This window comes from Lampris incognitus, chromosome 13, assembly GCF_029633865.1.
Source record: "Lampris incognitus isolate fLamInc1 chromosome 13, fLamInc1.hap2, whole genome shotgun sequence".
Classification (NCBI taxonomy): domain Eukaryota; kingdom Metazoa; phylum Chordata; class Actinopteri; order Lampriformes; family Lampridae; genus Lampris; species Lampris incognitus.
Genome location: NC_079223.1, coordinates 42,908,198 through 42,925,174, shown reverse-complemented (window position 1 = coordinate 42,925,174; position 16,977 = coordinate 42,908,198). Strand labels below are relative to the sequence as shown.

The 16,977-nt window shown below is 44.9% G+C and overlaps 1 protein-coding gene across 1 annotated transcript in view; it reads right to left on the bottom strand.

Annotated features, from left to right (window-relative positions):
- LOC130122380 (cadherin-1-like) overlaps positions 1–11,911 on the bottom strand; it is a 32,817-nt gene extending 20,906 nt beyond the window's left edge. Inside the window, exons 1-4 of the mRNA XM_056291256.1 lie at positions 11,840–11,911; positions 11,459–11,730; positions 10,728–10,842; positions 589–677 (exon numbers count right to left, since the gene is read on the bottom strand). Coding sequence (XP_056147231.1) covers positions 589–677; positions 10,728–10,842; positions 11,459–11,509 — 255 coding nt within the window. The 5' untranslated portion in view covers positions 11,510–11,730; positions 11,840–11,911. The remainder of the gene's footprint in view (positions 1–588; positions 678–10,727; positions 10,843–11,458; positions 11,731–11,839) is intronic.
- Positions 11,912–16,977: the final 5,066 nt, after the last annotated feature.

The following is a 16,977-nucleotide window of genomic DNA, read 5'->3' as shown; positions in this document are numbered from 1 at the left end:
CATCGTTTATGTTCAATATGTTGACGGTGCTGACTTGAAACAAGACATTCTTATGTCTACCAATCTAACCACAACAACAGGCCAGGATATTTTTATGGCTGTGGACTGCTGTCTCTCATCCAACACTGCCCTACGACAACCTTGCTGCATGCTGCACAGGTGGGGCTGCAGCTGTGATGAGCTTGCTGACCTTCAAGCCGACTTGGTGTCAAAGAAATATTTCCAGGAGAACGGATACAAAAGGTTTTGGATAGTCAAAGGACACGCTGTTGTACCCAGACTGGCCAAACATGCAGTCACAAGGGTTATTCTGCCATTCAGCACTACATATCTGTTGAGACAGCCTTTGGTGCCCTTGTAACAATAAAAACAAAAGCCTGCAACACACTCCATGTACACCAGGTCTTTAGGCTGGCTGTCACAAGCATTGCAGGGTTCGAAATTCATTGTTTTTAGGGCAAGGCAACTTCGTGTGTGTGTGTGTGTGTGTGTGTGTGTGTGTGTGCGGGCCGGGGGGCTCCAAGGAAGAAAGGTTGAGAATCACTGCTCTATTCCACTGGTCCACGAGGCTACAGAACTCTTACTCACCTTTAATTTGCCGTCATGCTCCACTCTGAAACAGGTGTCCTCGCTGTTGAAGACAAACAGCTTGCGGCTCGTGCAGTCACCAAAGCCAACTGGAACAGACAAGAAGAAATAGTCCTTCATAAATTCAGCACATTTTGGAAGACAAGTAGGACTACTTTCAGTATTTCATAATATGAAATTCTCAGGTCTACTTAAGCAAAACCTATTGAATGTCAGTAGAAAATAAACAATCAGAAAGAATATGTTAGCATACTAGGAACATGGCTGAACATTAACTTTCAAGGAAGATGCTCCGACCCTGAATTAGATTAAGCGGGAACAGATAATGGACGGATGAATGGACCTCGGGAAGGTTTACTGGGTCATTATGCTTGACGTAAGTGACTGAATGAATAAATTTGAAGCTGGGCAATCTGAGAGCATCACTGGTCAAGGGAATACCACTTGCAAGGTCAACCACCATACTGACAACCACCAAATGGTTTACGGCTAGTTAGGTACTATAAAAAGTAAGTTCGTTGTCACTTTTTATTGCTTGAAAAGACGTCGTTACTCTAAATATATTGTTCCACTGTGTTATTATCCGTTATCTGCCATCGTGATAACCAGGGAATGCGGTTAGACAAGCAGAGCAACTAACAACTGGAGACTAGACTAGGTCTGAGGGATGGCCACAATCTCTGGTGGAAAGCTACTTCCTATACACAGCCTCTGGCTTAGTGTAAAACACACACCTTAATATGCATATCTGATTTTACTTCATGATTCATATCTTCAGACTGCTTAAAAGAATACTTAAGAGTCAGCGTGTCACTATTCATAAGTGTGTTAGGAGAAAGTCAACTTCCTGGCACAGAGGAAGTAGTTTCAACATGCTGTCTCCAATAATTATCCAGCTCAACACAGTTATCAGCAAGCTAGATAAATCCTCACACCCTCATTAACTGCTTGGCTTGGCTGGACCTGCTAACAGGACTAAGAAGGTCTTCCACACATCTCCATAAAGGGGAAAAGACTATCCGCTTCTGGCTACCCGCTATCCGGGACCTCTAGTCCAAGTCCAAGAAACCCATAGGCAGGACCATTGCTGAATCCTCCCATCCAGGCCAAAATGTTTTCACGTCATTTCCTCATTGAGGAAACACAACACATAGAAAAGACAAGAATAGCTTCTTTCCCCAAAGATGTGCCCCTTCATTATCAACGGAACAGGATCCCCTCCCACCACCCGGCGATACAGATTAGCCTTTTATAGCCCAGCTGCACCCGCATGGACATCAGCTCACCAAATACGAGCATCCCATCACTTCAGAATACAACCAATAGCCAAAATAATGAAAGTTAAACCGTTGATTAATGAGTAGCTAAAAACTACATTTAAAACTGCACAGTAGTCCCAACTCTGTACACTAGATGTGAATATGTTAATAATCCATGTAATGTCCCTCAAAGTGCCATACGCAATTTCCAAAAAGACAAGACAATATATAAAGATTATACAAATTGAGATAATTAGTTGTTGCTTTTCACATTCACTAGGCTAGAAGACAATTATTTGAAAAGTTCCTTTACTCCTGCAAACTCGAGATTTTCTTAGACATTTCAACAGATATTCTCTATAGCATGGGTGACATTTGGGTCCCAAAATTGGGGGGGGGCAAAGATTTTTTTTAAATCACATAATTGTATCAATGTAAAAGTACTAGTGTGCAATAAACAAAACATGTGGTTTCAATGTCAAATTTGTATTTTAAATAAGTGACAAAACTTTAACACACTTACTTTTTTTTACCTTGCTATGTTCTATACTGATTTGGGAAGCAACGCTGCCAGTTTTTAATTAATTTATGTAAGCGGACAGCTTCGTAGCTGCAGAAATGTGTGCGAATAATATTTGCAAATAATATTTGTATATTTTTAAATTACGTTATGTGATATATTATTTTGCCCCCCCGTAATGTCGCCCATGCTCTATACTATACTATATACTATATGTTGTTGTCCTTTACCCTGGCGGGACGCTCACATAGAAACAACTCCTTGTGTGTGCAAAGTGATTGGCCAGCGAGACACACTGAGTTTTGAGAATGCAAATATTTGGAAGTTTTGAGGGTTGGCGATAACATGAAAACCAATTAAAAAGAATACAGGGTAGCATGAGGGAAAAAAAATACACCGTTCTAAAAAAACTAGACAGGAATGAACAAATGAACGCCCTGTCAGTGACCTCGAGAGGACTGAACCCCTCGACAGCCAGTTAATAGTGAGTCTACACCGTATGCCAGGGCGTCACCTTCACCTAACGACTGAGCTAAAGACACCTTATCTTCTCTGAGGTCACGTTGTCTTTTTGGAAACCTAGCATTCCAAACTATGAGCATTTTACCAGTATCAGCATGTCCTTCCCTCCGAAGAAAGAATATTTCACACAACGCGTCTCAAACTGTAGCCCGACACCCGGACGGGGGTCACATGACCGACTGGTTGGGCCACATATTACTTTTCACATATCTGGGTCCTTGGGCGAGTTGAAGATGTGGACGGTATTGCCCAACAGTGATGTCAACAAGGGGACATTTTCAGCGTCAAAATAGAAGCGAAATTAGAACACACCTGGGGTTAGGCAGTCACCAACTGTACAAAAACAGTTTTTTGTAACCGTTTTAAAAACATTAAAAATTCTTCAAGTTAAGGCATGATAAAAACAATAAACCAAGTAATAGCAAGGTCATCACAAGATTAAAAAAAGGGGAGAAAAGACTAAAGTTTACTGAAAAAGAAAGAAAGGGGGGGGCATGAAGAGACGCATCCGGGGACAGTGCAATGTGATTCCTCAGCTGTACAACTCAGGGAAAGTACCAAATCTCTGCCGGGAAGTACCAAGGACTTTGCTGGGAACATACATGCACGTTTGTTTCTTAAGCTGAGCTGGAACCCAAAACTACTCAAAAGGCCTCCAACCAGGGAAATACATGCTAATAACCGATAGCTTTACAGAACAAGGTGAAAGATTACATACGTAATGTCAAGACACATACCCACATCTGGCTTCCCACCCGCAGACACGGCCAATTGTGTCTGTAGGGACGCCTGACCAAGCCAGAGGTAACACGGGAGTTCAAACCCGCGATCCCCGTGTTGGTAGGCAACGGACTAGACCGCCACACTACCCGGTCGCCCCATATCTGATCAAATCTAGAAATATGGTAGACATTTGAGGAAAACACCCCAACAAAGGAATATCAATTTTACTCACGTGTACCAGTCGTATTAGAATTGACTACTTTATAGTGGAAGCTGGTTTAACCTCCAATATTAGCAGCACACATTATCACAATATACCGATCTCTGACCACAGTCCTGTTACCGCCTTTTCCACGCCAAAATTTGAGATTTAACTCTTTACCATCATCACCAGGTTTTGAAGAGTACATGACCAAAAATCTCAGAAAGGTGAATGATAACAGAGAGGTTTCAGACTCTACTCTCTGGGAAACAGCTACCATGAGAGGATTTCTTGTTTATTTGGAGACCTCAAAGAAAAAAGCAAAACTCAAGATTGAAAGAAATGAAACAAGAAACTATTCATATAGAATATATAAAACATCTCACCATTACAGTCTGACTATAACAAGATTCTGAAATTAAAATCTGAATGTAACCGTCCTTGGAGTGGAAATTTGTAGTCTATTAATTAAGAGACAAAAACATTTCGAATGAAGTGATAAACCTCAAAAATAACTTTCAAGACAACTAAAAGGAGAGCTGACAAAGACTGCTGTCCATAAAATACAGTCCAATACCGAACAGATACTTTCGGATTAACAATTATTTTAAATTTTTTTTACTGCAATCTCTATACCTCTACTTCCACAGCAACATGGACAGATTACTCTCAGTTCCTTTTTCTTTTAAGATTATATTTTGGCATTTTGCCCCTTTATTGGATAGTGATAGAGAGAGATAGACAGGAAAGGCAGGGGAGAGAGAGGCGATGACATGCAGCAAAGGGCCCGGGCCGGATTCGAACCCAAGCCACTGCAGCAAGGACCCAGCTGTGTGTGGTATGTGCTCTCCCAGGTGAGTCACCGGGGCGCCCCAAGTTCTTTAGTTCCTTAACTCTGCCACATCTAAATGAAAGCAATCAGCATTTTCTGGGAAGTGTTTCTGTCACCGAGTTAGTAGAAGCAAATAAGGCATTCCCCACAAGTAAATCCCCTGGATCAGATGGGTCTGGAGCAGAGTTCTACCAAGTGTTTCTTGAGATTGTAACACCTTTCTCATTTAGGATGGACGATAAATTGTTCAATTGCAAGAAACACTTCCAAATTCTCTTCACGGGGCAAACATATGTCTGTTATTGAAAAAGGGAAATGATCCCATGGATCCTAATAATTATAGGCTAATTTCTTTGCTCTTTTTTTTTCTTTACCCCCCTTTTCTCCCCAGTTGTACCCGTCCAATTACCCCACTCTTCCGAGCCATTCCGGTCGCTGCTCCACCCCCTCTGCCGATCCGGGGAGGGCTGCAGACTACCACATGCCTCCTCCCATACATGTGGAGTCGCCAGCCACTTCTTTTCACCTGATAGTGAGGAGTTTCACCAGGGGGACGTAGCGCGTGGGAGGATCACCCTATTCTCCCTCCCCCCGAACAGGTGCCCCAACCGACCAGAGGAGGCGCTAGTGCAGCGACCAGGACACACATCCGCATCCGGCTTCCCACTCGCAGACACGGCCAATTTTGTTTTTAGGGACGCCCGACCAAGCAGGAGGTAACACGGGGATTTGAACCAGCGATCCCCACGTTGGTAGGCAACAGAATACACCGCCATGTCACCCAGGCGCCCTCTTTGCTCAAAACTGATCATGAAATAAACAAAAGTAGTGGCCACCAGGTTAAGTGAACATATATCAGTAATTATCCACCCTGATTAAGCTGGCTTCACACCAAGCAGGCTTTCTTTTTCAATGTGCGTCGCTCGTTGAATATATTATATTCTGACTGGGGTAAAAACAACAATCAGTTTTGTTGTCAGAAATTCACTGAAGATTCTTATTCAAATTAAACTTACCTACAAATAATTGTTGTCGTCGCTGATAATTACATTTATATAGCACTTTATCTCGACACCCAAAGTGCTTGACAGTTAAGGGGGGGAAACTCATTTCAACCACCACCAATGTGTAGAACCCAACTGGGTGACACACGACAGCCATTTTGCACCAAAACGCTCACCACACATCAGCTTAAGGTGGAGAGGGAGGAATCATGGAGTGAATTACACAGGGGGGATGATTAGGTGGCCAGATGTAGACAGACAGGTTGAGAATTTTGCCAGGACACAAAGTCCCAAGTATTTTGATATATAAACCATTTTGCCACCACCATGCCCTTACGCAGCGTTGCTGGACAACGCATTTGCTATATGGTGTGTAAAAAGGCTTAAGTGCATAAAGGACTTCTATTTAGACAAGTTTGCATCTTTTGGTCAATTAAACTTTAACTACAATCTACCTCACTATTTTTTTTTGTTACATGCATATTAGGCAAGAAAACCTCCCATATTGAGTCCACTTGTGAGACACCTGGAGTTGAGATGCGTATTTTCCAAACACTGCATCTCAGTTGCTTTCAAACCCCAAAACACGCTGTGCCAGAAACTGGTCCACCCCAAGGATTGGGTCCCCCAGCACAAACAGAGCAATACAGTGTACACTGTTAAGTGCCAGGAGGATTGCCGTGACTTGTACATCAGGGAAACCAAACAGATGCTGGCCAAGAGGACGGCACAACACAGAAGAGCTAACACGTCAGGCCAGGACTCTGCAGTCTACACCCATCTACAGGCCAGTAAGGATGTGCACATCCTTGATAGGGAGGAATGCTGGTTGGAACGGGGAGTCGTCAAAGAGGCCATCTATGCAAAGAAGGAACAACCATTCCTGAACCGGGGGTGGGGGGGTGGGGTGCTAAGAATACTCTGCAACTATTCTCCAACCCTCTGTGAATAGTACATATGGCCATTGTAATGCTAGCTGATGGTCACAGCAATTTGTATAGGAAACCGATCGTTGTTTTCGGTCATTATGCCACTATTGTTTATAAGGGTGGGGGTACCTGCAGTCAGTTGAGACCGAAGAGGTCACTTAGATAAGTGATGAAACGTTTCTCTCTTCCAGATGAACCGATTCAACTTTGTGATTTCTTACCTGGATTATTGAGCAGGCATAAAGACACTTGGAATTGCTTTCTTTCGCCAGAGAGTAAGAAGCTTATCACCAAATTCGTGAATTTCTTCTCTAAATATTTTGTATCTGTCAACTGTAGGCTGGGAAACTTAAGGCTCAGGAAAGGGAAATTAAGGCTGTGTTGCCTATCAAAATATGGAGGACTGCGGTCGTATTCATACTACTACTACTACTACTACTTTTGGCTGCTCCCGCTAGGGGTCGCCACAGCGGATCATCCGTTTCCATCTCTTCCTGTCCTCTACATCTTCCTCTGCCACACCAGCCACCTGCATGTCCTCCCTCACCACATCCATAAACCTCCTCTTCGGCCTTCCTCTTTTCCTCTTCCCTGGCAGCTCCACATTCAGCATCCTTTTATTCTAAGGTTATGTTACATGAATGTTACCCCCCCCCCCCCCGTGTCTCCAATCACACATGAAGGTACATTGTTGCATTTATTTTGGAACTGTCCACTAATGTATCCATTCTGGTCGAGATTTATTGTTTGGGTTTGTTTCCCCCCTCTTTTTGTTCTTGTATACTCCTTGATGGGTTCAATTTAAAAATCACATGTGGATGATGTGTACAGCCATGAGCTTTTGTGTCCGACACATGGTCAAGATGAACTTAAGTTACTTGTAGCCCTCCCCCCACCCCACCCCGTGTGTGTGTGTGTGTGTGTGTGTGTGTGTGTGTGTGTGTGTGTGTGTGTGTGTGTGTGTGTGTGTGCTTAAGTTGGGTTTTGTGCACTGATTTGCGTGGTTTATATGTTATCAAAATTTATCAAGAAAAATATTCCAAAAAAGAAAAGGTTTAAAAGATTACGCTTGCTAAAATGATGGAACTATCTGGAGATCAGGTGTGATGGTAAATGATTCAGAGAATTCAGTGGAAGAGGTTGTTAAAAAGCAGAATAACTGGTTTGATCATCCCAGGCACATTGCCAAACTTGTACCTACATGCCCAAGGAGGAGCCATAAGGAAACCACCTATGACTTACTCGGGGTTCAAAACGGAAAAGAAAAAAGAAAGGCATTACTTTATAGGCATGATCTTAATGGTTTGTATTCTTTGTCCAGAATTAGAACCACTAGAACCTAATGGTTAACCACTGAAACAAAAAATGCTCACTTTTCAAAGTCGGACTTTGTGTTCGCTACATGTAGAATTTCCAAAACAAACCAATTTAGACAAAAAGCACAGCACTCCCTGAACCAGCATTGCTTATGAAATAATTATGCCAAAATTATTTTACATTAACGGTAAAGATAAGCCTAAAAGTACAGGCTAGATAGGATGTGGGAAGTTCAGGGAAACTGACAAACTGGGTGCCATAAGAAATCTAATAGTGATCTGCCTGCTGCAAGTCCCTCTTTATAAACTTTAACTTAATCATGCATGGCAAAGACTGGAGCAAGTTCTTGAGGATGGAGCCTTTATTTAGATATGGCAAGTCATCCAATGTCCCCGGTGCCCACATCTCAGCATCTACTCTGGCTGGCCTGATTTAAAATCTTACCTATGGTTTAGTGTACAACTCTCTGTGGGTTGCCGTCGAAAGTAATCATAGTTCAGTATCACTTTGTTCATCATACATGAATATATATATAAATCATACGCAATTTAAAAGAAAAGCATATGGTTGATTTTCTCCAACATTAGAACAGAAACATTAATAACTCACTATGATAAACACAAACGGGGACAGGTGGCAAGAGGACTTGACATTTAGTGCAGTATATAATGGACTGCGCCAGTATTGGTTGTGGTTGTTATAGTTACCAAGCCTCCCTTCCGGTCTGCCTGCGTTGCAGTCTCTTGTTCTTCCTGTTTCAACTAAATGGCTGCTGCCGCACGTTTCCATCTGCGTTGTGTGATTCATTGATGTCGTCTCTCATTACTGGCGCTGATCTTAGTTTACGCTACTTTTTCCCCAGCGGCCAATAACTATAGGTAGCTGAAAATTTACAACAGCCAAAGGGTTTTTTGTTTTTGGACATAAGGAGATGCAAGGTAAGCATATTCCAAACTGGGTGAGAAATCATCTCAGCAACCAAGCTAAAACTTTGGCCATGTCTTTTAAGGACTGCAGCACAAGCTATGGGTTTGCCCCTTAGGGCCCTGACTCAAAGTTTTAGCAAAAACACTGCCACACTTCAGTCACTAAACAGAGAGTCTTTGTAGGCTCTACACCAACCATCACACAGGGCTAAACAGCTGACTAACATGACCACTGCAACTGGTCTCTAAAAAATGGTGCCACTTAGGTTATACGCATCATTAAGATGCTTGGATATACAGGTATATAACTAGGTTAAAAGCTGTCATATGAAAGGTGGTTGGTTTCCTTCAGGGTAAATGGTGAATCCGAACAAAAGCAGTCTTATCTACCCCCTACCCCCCTCCACCAGTGATGCATCTGTAGAACATGAATGTCTATAAAGGGTGGGGTAGGATTAGGGGCAGAGCCACTTTTCCATCCAGAAATAATGACTACTGAGCCCAATACAGAGGACACGTCCGCACCAAACAAGAAATAAACAGATTAGTCAACACCAACCAATGCACCTTGCTTTTAACACAAACTGCTGCCTGTATCAAGACTGGTAATCTAGTAACCCCCAATGTGCCTTCCCTCCCATCTTAGCTGTATTAACTACATGCACTTTGGAAGAATTTGGCTTATACGAATAACTTTTACCCAACCAGCCTCATCTTCAAACCCAGCACTCAAGAACATACAGCATAAGGTTACACTTGATTTACAATACTAAAGCCTTGGTTTACATTTACACAAACATCTATTGCATGTTGTCCTTCTTGGGAGAGAGATCCCTCCTCTGTTGCTCTTCCTGGGGTTTTTTTTCCCTGTTAAAGGGTTTTTTTTTTTAGGGAGTTGTTCCTTATCTGACGCGGGGGGTCTAAGGACAAGATGTTGTGTTGCTGTAAAGCCCCTTGAGGCAAATTTGTAATTTGTGATATTGGGCTATACAAATAAAATTGACTTGACTTGGTTAAGGGCTACCACAAACTTGATAGCATACACCAGTCAAAGGCAACGTTGCTTGATCAGCCATTAAACTACACAGAGAACTCAAGTGGTTCATTAAAATGTGGCCTCATGGTAGACAAGACAAGGAAGTTGGTCACCCCAGTTGCTGTCTAGTCTAACGCAGAAGCATTTTTAATGATAACTATGACTCAGCTACAAAAGCAATACTCCAAAAGGAACCAGCTGAGGGAAAACTGCACGCGAAACATGCAGGGGCAGGCAAACAGGCACAGAACTAAAGCTGGAGTTGTTTTCAGTATCTGAAAAGCTTGATGAACCAAGGCAAGGTACATAAGTAGTTTCTGGGAAACGGTAATTTGATCATCCAATTTATAGCAACACCATTATAAAACCAAGCAACATGTCAGTATGGCTACATAAAACCAGGTACCGCCTATCAGCACTCCATAGCTAAAGGCTGGCATGTTGACAGCTAATCTGCCAAACAGGCTGTGGCACATAGCTGTTAGACACAGTAGTATTATCTCGAGCACAGAGACCTAAGGCTGTTTGGGACTAGAGCTCTGAACAATGAATATATTTATCAGCCGATGACAGCCAGAAAAAGGACACAGTGACTATAAAAGAAGGGAGCAGAAGAGTTGTGTGATAATGGATTACTGGAGTGTCCCTTTATTTGGCTTGTTCCAACTTATTAATTCACTGAACCGCCTTTGTGAACTCCCCATCAACAGAATCCACAGTAAACCCCTTCAGAAGTGCTAACTGGCGTTAATTAGTGTCTAAAGCCACCCATTGTGTGATCACACTGCGTAACAGATATACGCCAGTCTGAAGGAGCGCAACTCAAGGTTTATTCATGCATGACAATCGACTTCCTGGTTTGGACTTACCTTTGCCCAGGATCCTGCCTTTCTCCAAGTGCCTTCTCTCCACTTCGAAAACTATCGTGTCGGTTTTGAAACCGGGCACACATGCTTGCTCTTGAGAAAAAACTACAGCCAAGGCCTGAGAAAACATAAAATAATAATAATAACATAAACCTACATCACCAAATCACACTACAGTTGCCCGAACAGCTGTTAAACACTGAAACCATCGGAAAACTTGCGGAATGCCCCTTTACAAGCGAGACTTAACGCAGGCCAACGCTCTCTGGTTAAGAGATCATAAATCTTGAGTTCACAGATCATCTCATCCGCAATTCACTTTCACAAAGCCGTAAGGAAACATAAACATTTAAGAGACAATGAAGCGCGAAAATAAATTATAGGTGTTGGATCGAATTAATACCCAAAAACGGGTCAATTAAACTCAGGTAGAGCCGCGCGTGCGGGCTGGAACCCACCGCGGGCTGTGAAACGTACACGTAGGCCCGGATGTGACCAATAACGTCGAGCTGAGGAGGTTCAATCAACACGTTAACGCGTTTCCGGTGAAACCCGGGGGGTTTCAATCGGACACCAAAACGGGCAAACTGAACGACCCCCCAACCCCGATAACAACGCCTCGATCGAAGTTCGGTTGGATCTCGGACCCGTCGACGCCGACGGGTCCGAAGGCAAAACCCGACGGCGCCCGGCGAAAACCGGGGAGCCGTTCATAGTAAACCTGGAAAGCTCACCTGCAAAGCCAAAAGTAGGACTCCCGACTCCGCGAACCGAGTGGTCCCCATTTGCGTGTAAACAATCCCTCGATGCCCGGTTGAGGAGCGAAAGTATCGACCGCTCTTCACTCCGGGGGGGGCGCGACTTTCCGGTAAACTGGAGGTGAGCCGACGAGCCCAGCCGCAGGTAGTCTCTCCCGATGACGCCACCGCACAGGTGTGTCTCAGCCCGTCCGCTCGCGCCCTCCGCGTGCTCCAAATATGGGCATAGAAGGCTCGGCTTACGCACCCTGACAGAGAGAGAGAGACAAGATTAAACCCACACACCGATACCGGCCTTGTATTCCCGGAAGACGATCAAAACACACACCCGTAACACAACGAGAGAAATCGGCTCACCACGGCGTTACAATGGCTCATATGTGCGTCGAGGCTGCCGCGCACTCTCATTTCCTCTCGCTCCAGTGTGGGAATCAGTGTTTCACACACATTATCTCTCATCTCCTGTCTCTCTCTCTCTCTCTCTCCCTGTCTCTCGCTTTCTATCTGTGTCTCTCGCTCAATGGCACACACACTTGCAGATAACAGGCACAAAGCTCCACTTGTGTGGAGGCTCCGTGGATGTTTGAGTGATAACAGTGATCAGAGAGCAGTGCACTGCTCCTGGGGTGTTGGAGCACATTACTGGCCAACTGTTAGCAAGTGTGATGACATGGGACAAGAACACAGTATTCAGAAACGGGTAATGCCGGTGGCCAATAAATTCCAAACTTATATAATAAAGTGAATTTGTTTTGTTTTGTAGTTGTCCATTAGATTCAGAACCCTTTTGAGGTTTTAACCAGATAAGTACTTGAGCATTTGTTACACATTAGAAAGTACCCCATCCCACCCCCTCATATTCACCAGGGAGCACTTAAAGGCGTTCTTAGTGCTATCTACTATCCTTGCACTGCTCATTCGGACCATTCATCACTGTGCAAATATCTAAGGCTTCTGTACATAGCCTCGGAAAAAGAAAGACATCTGAAGTTCATCATGTAAGGGTGGGTGTCAAGTCCCACCTTTTCGGCAAGCGTTACAACTTTTATGGCCATTCATCAACATGCATGACGTTTATGAAATTAAAAATATCAAATGTATCTGTTTTATGTACTACAAGTCTATGAAATATGGTCTTTTTCTCTTTCCTGGACACTGATTCTTTTTCCCCCCCCAGTATATTTCTGCCTTGTCCTTTCCTTCTTTAAATTACTATCCAATCCATCCATCCACCCATTATCCGAACCGCTTATCCTGCTCTCAGGGTCGCAGGGATGCTGGAGCCTATCCCAGCAGTCACTGGGCGGCAGGCAGGGAGACACCCCGGACAGGCTGCCAGACCATCACACAGGGCCGACATACACACGCACATGCATTCATACCTAGGGGCAATTTAGTAGGGCTGATTCACCTGACCTACATGTCTTTGGACTGTGGGAGGAAACCGGAGCTCCTGGAAGAAACCAACGCAGACACGGGGAGAACATGCAAACTCAACACAGAGGACGACCCGAGACGACCCCCAAGGCTGGACTACCCCGGGGCTCGAACCCAGAACCTTCTTTAAATTATCCAATCATCTTATTATTTTTGCACTTCAGCATTTTCCAATCGTTTTTACTTCTTCCTTTTTTCAGAGGACCTAGTGGAGACGCTCCAGTGTGCTACTTTCAAGGGGAACTGGGTATTTCTTTGAGTTAGGAAATAAGAACTCGGGGGATCCCGGTAATGATTTTAAGCGATCTTAATATTTGTTGCTAGTAAAACAAAGCAATATTACAGTGCATTACAACAAAAACTCAATTCAATATCCCAGTTCAGTCACTGCTCTGTCAACAGACTGGAGTTCTCCATTAACAGTAATAACTGTATTTCAGATTAAATGTAAATGGGCTGTATTTGATGATCTCTGTTCAACAGTTTTACCGGGGACACGTTAGCAGTTGCTGCGGCAAGGGACTAAATCTGGGCTCCATTGAGCTATCAGATTCAGAATCAAGTTTATCGGCCATGTAGGTTTGCACCCACATGGAATTTGACTCCGGCTTCGTGGCTCTCACAGTGTACTTAACATAGAATATCAACTCAACAACCTTGCTACAACCAACGCCACAATATATACATATATTTTTTTACTCATTCTTTTATTGAATTTGATGTAAGGTGACCTTGAGTGTAATGAAATGTGCCTTTAAATAAAATGTTTTTATCATTCACTAATATTATTATTATATTGTCGAATAATCCCGAGCATGAGCGTGGATACTAACATTCTCTCAAAAGGAGTGGAGTCACCAGCCGCTTCTTTTCACCTGACAGTGAGGAGTTTCGCCAGGGGAACGTAGCGCGTGGGAGTTCACGCTACCCCCCCCCCAGTCCCCGGCCCCCGGCCCCCACCCACCGAACAGGCGCCCCGACCGACCAGAGGAGGCGCTAGTGCAGCGACCAGGAAACATACCCACAACCGGCTTCCCGTCCGCAGACACGGCCTATTGCGTGTGTAGAGACAGCCGCCCAAACCAAGCCGGAGGGATCGAATCCCCGTGTTGATAGGCAACGGAACAGACCGCTACGCTACCCGGACGCCCTGGATTACACATACCCAGCCAGCCTCATGTGGCGGAGCAGTTTCAAGTGACGTTGATGCCAGGAGAGGATTTGTTAGCCACTGTAAACTTCAGCCCAAATCGTAGTTTACATGACTTTTACTTGCCCGGCGCTAACTTCTGACTAGCCTAACTAGCGCCGCCGGAAGGCTGCTAGCGTAACATGCGCTAGCTGTGGCTAATCAGCCGAGCTAACGTTTGTTCGCACTGGCTAAATAAAAACAAATCCCTCATGACAGCGCGCAGATGGGGAGAAAGTATTTAGGTGAATGAACGTACCGTGAAAAAATGTTAGCAAACCAGTGGGACGGTGGTTAATGTCAGCTGGGGTTACCCGGGACCGATTTGAGTTGCTACCAGGAAGTAGCCGGATTCCAGACTGTGGTTCACGCTCTACTGAAGTCTACGCCAGTATTGGTTGTGGTTGCTATAGTTACCAAGCCTCCCTTCCGGTCTGCCTGCGTCGCAGTCTCGGTTTGTTCTTCCTGTTTCAACTAAATGGCCACTGCCGCACGTTTCCATCTGCGTTGTGCGATTCACTGATGTCGTCTCTCATTACTGGCGTGGTTACTGGCGCTACGGTAGAAAATGTTTAATGTCCTTAAACAATACCACGATTTGTGCTAAAATAGACCTGGTTTGGCTGGAACTCAATTCTGTGTGTGCACAGTTCCGGTATGTTAAATGCCATTTCTTGTCCTACCTTTTTTTTTCTTCCTACGCGCTCTGTTTTGATAGATTTCAACTATGATAGGCTAATGATTGGAGATATGGTTTGAAAGAAGCAAACTACTTTCAACAGCAAACTTGGAATACAGCAACGTTTCCATCAGTTTAAGTTACGAAAATTGAAAATATGAAACAAATATGTTAAAAAAAATGTGAAGGAAAATGATATCAAAATGGATGCTCACCTGATCACACCTTGCCTCCGGCGTTATTATGAAACCCACTGCTTTTATGGGCAAGACACGCCCTGTGTAGCGTTCAAGCGCTAGGATTGGCCAGGCGTCCGCTAGGATTGGCCAGGCGCCCGCTAGGATTGGTCAGGCGTCCATGCTTGCGCTAGGCACGCCCACGAGCCTACTCGCTATTAAAATGAATTGAGGATTTGAGATCGGGTAGCAGAGGCGTTAAAGTTACTACATCACTGATATAATATTATGGAGCAACAGTTCCTGAAAGGGAGTCATTTTTTTCTGTATTAAGTAGTTGGCTGATGGCGATAACCACTACTTGTTGATAAGGGCACACAAAACGTGTGGAAAAGTGTATTCAATCACAAAAAAACAAACACGGTTTGCGTCGGAGGTGGTCAAAGATTTCAAATCCGCAATTCATTTTAATAGCGAGTAGGCTCGTGGGCGTGCCTAGCGCAAGCATGGACGCCTGGCCAATCCTAGCGCTTGGACGCCTGGCCAATCCCAGCGCTTGAATGCTGCACAGGGCGTGTCTTGCCCAGAAAAGCAGTGGGTTTCATAATAATGTTTCTTTCCGAGGAGATCGATAGCTTTTTTTATTTTCCTGCTTCCGAGCCGCCCCGGTCGCTGCTCCACCCCCTCTGCCGATCCGGGGGCGGGGTGGGGGGGGCTGCAGACTACCATGTGCCTCCTCCGATACATGTGGAGTTTTACCAGGGGGACGCAGCGCGTGGGAGGATCACGCTATCCCCCCCCAGGCAGTTCCTGTGGTTTCCCCCCCCGAATCCCACTTGACACCAATGCAACGAAATCAGGGGGGCAGCCCGGGTACCGCCACAGCCGGGACGCGAACCCGTGTCTCCCACTCCGCAAGTGACAACGTTAACCAGTCGACTAAAGGGTCCAACCCGTTAGTCAAGGACCAACGTGTCTACTTATCCATGCACGTTACAATACTTTATGGCCTATACTTGCATACAAATTCGACTTATGAACAGACTCAAAAATGGAACTCGTTTATAACCCGGGGCCTACCTGTACGTCACCTTTTTTTTAGTCTTTTTCTCCCCAATTGTACTTCGCCAATTACCCCACTCTTCCGAGCCATCCCGAACTCTGCTCCATCCCCTCTGCCACTCCGGGGAGGGCTGCAGACTACCACATGCTTCCTCTGATACATGTGGAGTCGCCAGCCGCTTCTTTTCACCTGACAGTGAGGAGTTTCACCAGGGGGACATAGCGCGTGGAAGGATCACGCTATTCCTCCCAGTTCCCCTCCCCCCCGAACAGGCGCGCTGACCGACCAGAGGAGGCGCTAGTGCAGCGACCAGGACACATACCCACATCCGGCTTCCCACCCGCAGACACGGCCAATTGTGTCTGCAGGGACGCCCGACCAAGCCGGTGGTAACACGGGGATTCGAACTGACGAGTCCCGTGTTGGTAGGCAGCCTGACCAAGCCAGAGTTAACACGGGGATTCGAACCAACGATCCCTGTGTTGATAGACCGCTACGCTACCTGGACACCCCCTTTTTTGTGTCTTTGAGCACGTCGGCTTGAAGGCATTTACCATCAAAGAATCTCGCATGGAAAGAAAGAAAGAAACAAGAAAGAAAGAAAGAAAGAAAGAAAGAAAGAAAGAAAGAAAGAAAGAAAGACAGTGACCTGTTTTAGTGAAACAGAGGCTTTATGTTGAGAAATGTGTCGCTGGGATTCATCATCGCCGTTGATAAGATTTCATTGTGTCCCATTAAGGCCCCGTAGTTTAACAGCCAACAGGCATTAAAAAGGGATTTTTTTGCAAAGCAATTTAGTGATCTTATCTTTCAGTCTTTCTCTCCAGCAGTCACCCAATCCTCAGCTGCCCTCCTTTCAGCCACTGCAAGGAGGGCCATCTATGTAGACCAAATGGCGTGGGAGAGGAAGGGAGAGGAGGAATTGTCATATGTAAAGTATGAGTTGTTGTC